This window comes from Apis dorsata, unplaced genomic scaffold (assembly GCF_000469605.1).
Source record: "Apis dorsata unplaced genomic scaffold, Apis dorsata 1.3 scaffold_74, whole genome shotgun sequence".
Lineage (NCBI taxonomy): Eukaryota > Metazoa > Arthropoda > Insecta > Hymenoptera > Apidae > Apis > Apis dorsata.
In genome coordinates this window covers 3,234,638-3,242,150 of record NW_006263372.1, presented here as the reverse complement: position 1 = coordinate 3,242,150, position 7,513 = coordinate 3,234,638, and the positions used below count along the sequence as shown (strand labels likewise).

Sequence of the window (7,513 nt, the reverse complement as noted above, 5' to 3'; positions counted from 1 at the left end):
GTATTTATAATGTATTTAATTATTTCAATAATGTATAAAAGTAAAAAAAAAGTAATAAAATATAAATATCAAAATTAAAATTTTTTACTGGCCTCACTAATATTAAGAATACTAACAGAAAAATTATTAATATTGATCATTTTTTGAGGTATTTTAAGTACATAATAAATATTATATTTATATAATTTTTTTTTTAAATTTTTTAAATTTAAAAATATTATTTAATTCTAAGCCAAAATCCTTTCTCGCTAGTTGTTACGAGACTTCGTCTACTAAATTTTATCGGTGTAATTGTTTTCTGACATGTTTCCACTCTATGGTTTCTAAGAAACGAGATTATTCCCACTTTGATTTGTAATAATGCAAATCGCATTCCTGGAACAAAAACGGTGCTATTAAATATAGTTAATAACAATTTAATCTCTGGAATGTCATTTGATATTAACTAATGATTGTAAAAATTGTAAAAAAATTATGATTTATCGGATTAATATCGGATTAATAAATGTTATGATTAAAAAATTTACAAATATATTTATATTTTAAGATCATATTATAATATCATATTGCATGACAATAAAAAGTTAATTGAGAATAATGTGTACATATACATAAGCGATTTCAATTGCAATTGAATGCATAATTGTCAATAATTTATGTTATAATGTTTAAAAGCAGAAATAAAATTTAGAAGAAATATATTTTAGTAGATATTTTTATAAGTAATTCTATATTATTATTTATATTTTAAAAATTTACAAAATAAAATTTATTTTATTTTCTAAATGAATCGAATTCATACGAATCATTCGAAAAATATACTTGATAATTACCTATGCAATTTCGTGGTCCTTCACCAAATGGAAGATACGCATATGGATGTCTGGTTCGTTTATTCTCTTCTGTGAATCTTTCAGGATTAAATATTGCAGGACTTGGATAATAATCTGGATCATGATGAAGTCCATAAATTGGTATAATTACTCGTATGCCTGCTGGTAATTCAACCTTACTATTTGGTATTTGGTATTGATATTCGCATCTCCGAGATAGCATTGAAGCTGGAGGATATTTTCGAAGCGTTTCTAAAAAGAATTTGAAAAATTAAATTATTTTTAAATAATAATATTTTAATATATCACAATAATATTATTTAATATGTAAAATAATGAAGAAAAATAAAGATTTAAATGATAATTTCAGATGATGAAATTTCTAATAATTTAAATCTAATGTGATCTAATATTTGTATAATTTAAAATTAAGATGAAATAAAAATGATACGTAATTTACGTAATTAGATTTAAAGAAAATATTTAATAAAATAGTTTAAATTATATATATATATATATATATAATGTACTTAAATATCAATGATATAAAATATATTTTTTTTATATATTCTATAGTTTATTTTTATTTTAAATAATTTTTATTAGTATAATTTTTAATTAAAAAATTGTTAGCTATTTCAATAAAAGATTATTTTTTAATCTCAGTGATATTTTTAAACTACGAGTATAAATCACTATATTTATTACGAAATTTATAGAGCAACAAACAATTCAAAAAAATCATAACTGTATAATGAAAAATGTATAATATATATAATAGATATAAGAAAATAGCTAGTAAGAATTTTTCATGATAAATATTTCAAAATATATAATTTATAGTATATGAAAATTGATGAAAATGGATTTTCACCTGCAATGACCATATCAAGATACTTCATATCTTGTACAGCATCATAAGTCAGTTTGCCATTTCTGCTGTTGATGGCATCTTGTATATCGCGTCTCGTTTTTTCCTGAATTTCAGTATTCAACGCTAACTCATGAAGACAGAATGCAATAGTGTTTGATGATGTTTCATAGCCGGCGGCGAAAAACACAAACGCTTGCGCTGCAATGCTGTTCTCGTCCAATTCTATAAATAACAGCGCCTTATATGATAAAGTTCATGAACAAAAAATTTCTTTATAGAATATATTCATTTAGTGATTAAATGCGATAAATTCTCAATATATACGTATGTTTTTAAGAAGAAAATGGAGTGATTATTAATTTTTTATTATTAGTTATGAATCAGATTATTATAAAGAATCATATAAGTATATTTTATTTATTGAAATGTATGATAAAAATATGATATTGATTATTTAAATTAAATATATATTTATATGATATATTTAATAAACTGTCCCATTTTTCTTAAAAATAATAAATTGAAATCTCGCAATTAAGTAATATTAAATGTAGGTTTCAATTATGAATTGATAATGTTTCTCTTTTATAAATGAAACATTCATTAATTTAATAATTTTATTGTTATTATGTGAATCTTGTGACAAATATACATATAGATAAAGCACTTATTGTCAATTTTATCTTGATTAATTTGTTAGGGAATTGCATCGTTTGTAGTTAATCATTACAACTGTTTGAAGCGTGCAATGAACAGCTTATATTGAGCGAAGAGACTTATCAATTATTATGTAACTTTTTTCTTTCATTGATACAATTAAATTATTAGGAAATAGTGCGAATCAGTATAAAAATTAAACTAGTATATCTCCAATAATAATTTTCACATGCTCTAAATTTTGCAATTATTGTTTATTCTATTTTAATGTTATATGTATATGTAATATTTTAAAAAAGTGATATAGTATGAGAATTAAATTTATAAATTTTTATATTTCAAATATTTATTTACATTTCTATTTTTTTTTAATAATTTTGATCTTATATTGAATTATGTGAAAATTATTTTCACATCAATTTCTTTTTTCTTTTTCAATTCGTTATTATATTTAATATTTGAAAATAAAAAATCTTAATCTATTCGATATATTTTAATTAATATTTTTCTAATGCTAAATTCATTTATAGAAATTAGAATTTATTTGGCATTGTTTTTTCGAAAAAAAATTTGTATGATGAAACAACACTATCAAGTATATATCAGGCCACATGTTAAAACGAACGATTTCTCTTGTAAAATATACAATTTATCTTCGTATAAAGTAATCTATATAAATGATACAGGCATAGTGATACACTGAATTTATCCAGTTTCAACGCTTTCGTAAATATTTTCGTGTTTTTCCTCTTCAATTTCAACTATTATCATTTATCTGCATACATGTTTAAAAATTAACATACCTATTTCATCTGCTGTTTCTGCATCTTCATCATTGCAAACTAGTCCACTTCCAATCTCATCTAAAGTACCTTTATTTTTTAATTCAATTAATAAATCCATAAAATCATGCCTTTTAATACCATATTCACGTTGTTTAATCATCTGCGATACAACGTCTTTAAAAAACTTGGTCACTCCAGGATCTATCACCTGAACCCCTAAAAATTTGTATAATCTTGGCATGGCAGTTCTGAGCATTCTCCAAAGGGTAGCTTTGTAACTCGGTTTCGAAAGTTTTTTAGCAGCTCTATGAAATTCAGATTCCTCATCAGTAAGTGCATTTATTTGTATGCCAAAGGCACAAGTACCAATAACATCTATTGTAAATTTTGCGGCCAATTCACGAATCTCATATGGCCGATCGGTTTCGGAAGATATATCAATTAATTTTTGAAATTCTTCGCCGCATTCTGCTAGCAGATAGAACATCCTTTTTAATTTGCCGGATGAAAAGGCTGGAGTCAATTTCGATCTCAAACTTTTCCATTTTTTCCCTTCTAAGTTAAACAGATGGGCAGATAATGGATCCTAGTAAAAAGAAAACATATTATTTAATTAGCTTTACTTTAATATTACGCATTATGTATTTTTTAACAAATTTTTAGAGAAATTTTTTTTCTAAACAATAAAATTTTTAATTAAAAAAAAAATTTAATATCAAAAGTAATTTACAAAATAAAAATAACATAAAATAAAAAAATTATGGTTTAAATATTTAATATGTAAAATCAGCGATGTTTGAAACTAATTCTCAAAAAAATTCATTTATGAAGCAAAATATTTTTCTTTTACCTGGGAGTTCACTGGTATGCCACGATTCGAGAAACAAGTAAAATTTTTTATGCAAATGTTCTTCACGAGATCTGGATCCCGTAGGATCAGTACAGGTGATCTAACACGGAACGCTCCAAAATATCTTTCATCTTTGAACCATTCGTACATTTCTTTTATACCTTCTGGTAAGGATTTCCGGAATAATAACATAGGAGCAAAATTTCCGAATAATACAGTGGGTTTTCGAAAGGGTACACCGCGATTCTTCCAAAAATCAAATGTAGAAGTAAGAAAACAATATAAAATACCTAAGAATAATCCCGGTAAAAGAAATTGTTCCAATAATTCTCTTATTATGTTCCACATTTTGAATTCAATAGAATTTTTAAAACTTTTTATTATATTGTATTTATACGATTATCTTTTTGAATATATTTATAATCACAGCACGATTGTTGTATTTTTTTTTATTTTTAACATTAATAGTAATATTTATTATGTATCGTAGCAGAGATTATGTGTATAATGTAATACTCTGATAAATACTACCACAAAATTTTTTTTTTTTTAATAATCTACTATACATATAAATAATTTATTACATATCATTTCAATCAAATTTCTCTTCTCTTTTTCATTTTAAAATAAAATCATATACAGGACATTATGTTTTACCGGAACGTCAGAGTGCACCGGATATCGGTTCAACGTTATCGATGCGAGGTCAACAGTAATAATAAAACAAAGGATTACTTGATGTTTGTCGCGGTTCGAATTACGCAGTTCGATATTCCAATCGAATCCCTGGAGCTGTTTATAAAAGTGGAAGTACACTTGTCGGTGAGTCTGACTCACGAGCGCGCGTATTTGCACTCTCTTGTTTCTCCTGGTGAAATGTCAGTGATAGATGTTCGCTCGAATTTTCTTGGTACGCAGATGTTTCGTCTAAGCATGTGATTACCAAGCATCAATTTCAATATTCGAATGTTAACAATATGTTAATGATTGTATTTAACACTATTTATTTGAATTCTAATCGCTTTACTAATCATATTACTAATCATTTTATCAAGTGCGCATTTCGCGCATATTTTTCCAGCGTCTAATTAAGATGATGAACATGTCACGCTTTCGTTTACGATCGTTGGAATGTGAAAACTATAAGACAATGCTTTTTAAATAATTAGCCAGTTATTATTGTATGAAGAATCAAGAAAGTTTCATATGCTTTCTCATGCACTCTTTATAATGTTCTAATTAAAATTTACAGAGCGAAAAATTCTTCTGAATTTTGTTTTATGACATTTTTTTTGTTCGAATATCTATGAAGAATATTCGAAAGAATTTGTTTTAAAACAATAATTATTATTTTATAAATTTTTAACACTTGATTTTTATTAATTTTGTGATATAGATGTTTATGATTGATTATCACTGCATTAATTTAAATTTTTTTTTCATTTTATATAATATTCCGTTTCAATGTTTTTATTTCTATGAGATTAACATTATCACACAATACTTTTCTTGAATAAACGCATATGTGAATACACGTGAGCATAAAGGACGTAATGTTATTAAAGTACACTGCACAAGTTTAAGAACAAAAAAAAAGATAGAGAAAGAAAAATGAGCGAAAGAAAGAGAATAAATAGAGGGATAGAGAACGTCACATATACGCAACGAATATCGTTCTTGCCGAAAGGCTGACCTCCCACCGACTGGAAATCATGAACGCACGCACGCACGCATTTATAGAGACCTTGTGTTCCTGCTTCGGCCAGTTCGTACCCAAACTCGTGTTCCGGTCAAATGTCGTGTGTTTATGTTTAACTTCTTGTTCCTTCTCTCTTTCTCCTTTTAGATAATTAGCTGATTTTATTCATAAATTTTCAAAATAATTCGTAACTTTCTATTCAAATATATCTTTTTATTCATTGTGCTGCATGATTAATTAGATGAATTATGAATAATATCAATTTGAAAAGAGATATCAACTATTAGATTAACAATAAATATTAAAAATAAAATGGAATGGTAAGTGAAATTTCTTATACAAACCCAAAAGAAAAGATTAAATTTGTAGTTCCACATCATATCAAATTTTTAGAATGTAGTTTTATGTTATATATTATAGATAATATGGTTTACGTCACGATTTGGACGCATATCTGTCAGCAATCTGCTGCAAATGAATATAGATCTTACTTTTACTGTGAGTTTGAACTCTTCTTCTTATACTTTTAGATGAAAACAGATGGTAGAGCATGAAGGAGCTCGTTCGACTTCTTCCTGCGTGCCTTTCTCTACCTTCTATCTCCTTATGATATACTAGGTTACCAGAAAAATAGAAGCAATGCAAATGAAAATTCGAACAAATTGGAACAATACACCTGTCTTTTTATTCGTGACTTTTTTTTTCATTACTATTATTATATATATATTATTATTATTATAGTAATATTTATGCATTTAAATTTTATAAGGAAATGATTTTAGGTTAGATTTTATGAAAAATTTTCAAAAGCAAAAAAAAAAAAATCAAAATTTTGAAAAGTGATGTCAATTGTGTTTTATCAAACAAAGAGATAATTGTATCAAGAACCTACCTGTAAAAATTTTTAGTCTAGCATTTTTATTCTATTTTCCTATGTTTGTTATTCCCATGAAATATAAAATATTATATGTGATAGAAATACAAAATTATATATTAATACAAAAATTTATTTATATAAAATATATATACCTGGAATATATAAAAATTAAATGAAATAGATTTTATTGACATTTTTAATTAATAAGTTGGATATGGACGCAATAAACTTCATAAAAAAATCACTACGATATTTTCAGTCCATGTGAATTCATAAGAACAAGGAAAGTAAATAATGAGAAAAAGATGGATGGATAGTTAAAAATTGTGAAATCAACGCCATCTCTAGAGTGCCGTAGATGAAACATACATAGACAAGGAAAATATATAATATAAGAAAGATAGAGATAGTTAAGAATTAATCATTCATGCCATCTCTTGAATATTAAAAGTATCTTTTGAGAAATATCATAAGATAGAATTAGATATTAGCGTTATTTGCTGAATATTTCTAACAAATGTTTTCGATATTCAAAAGATGGCAATAGTCTTTAATTCTTATCCTTTGTCTTTCGAAGAAATATATTTATAAATAAATAAATAAAAAAGAAAATTATTAATAAATTGATAAAAAAAATAAATAATTAAATGAATAAATAAATAAATTATAATATAAAAGAATAAATTTATAAATAAAAAAATAACCATAAATATTTAAAAGAATAAGTAAATTATTAAATAAAAGCTAGAANAATAAATTAATTAGTAAATGAAAAGTAAAAAAATAAACAATTAGAATAATAATAAAAATAATTAGAATAATAAGTAAATCAAGAAAAAAATAAATATATAAATATATAAATGAATATATAAATAAATATAGTAATAAAAAAAATATAAATTAAAAATAAAATTAATAAATAATATACAATATAATTA

General features: G+C 24.4%; 1 protein-coding gene and 1 long non-coding RNA gene across 3 annotated transcripts in view; one reads left to right on the top strand and one right to left on the bottom strand.

Annotated features, from left to right (window-relative positions):
• Positions 1–70: 70 nt before the first annotated feature.
• The window catches only part of LOC102671838 (probable cytochrome P450 6a13), a 136,390-nt gene continuing 128,947 nt past the window's right edge, over positions 71–7,513 (bottom strand). The window contains exons 1-5 of one of the 2 annotated variants that reach the window (XM_006610642.2): positions 4,000–5,309; positions 3,168–3,735; positions 1,708–1,929; positions 834–1,085; positions 71–375 (exon numbers count right to left, since the gene is read on the bottom strand). In XM_006610642.2, the coding sequence (XP_006610705.1) occupies positions 218–375; positions 834–1,085; positions 1,708–1,929; positions 3,168–3,735; positions 4,000–4,347 (1,548 nt within the window). In that variant the 5' untranslated portion in view covers positions 4,348–5,309 and the 3' untranslated portion in view covers positions 71–217. Of the gene's footprint in view, positions 376–833; positions 1,086–1,707; positions 1,930–3,167; positions 3,736–3,999; positions 5,310–7,513 lie in introns of those variants that run through there. The other variant, XM_031508144.1, reaches the window with a different exon arrangement.
• Positions 5,996–6,354, top strand: LOC116184934. Its single transcript, XR_004149599.1, has 2 exons — positions 5,996–6,154; positions 6,229–6,354. It is a non-coding gene; the product is annotated as an uncharacterized LOC116184934 (long non-coding RNA).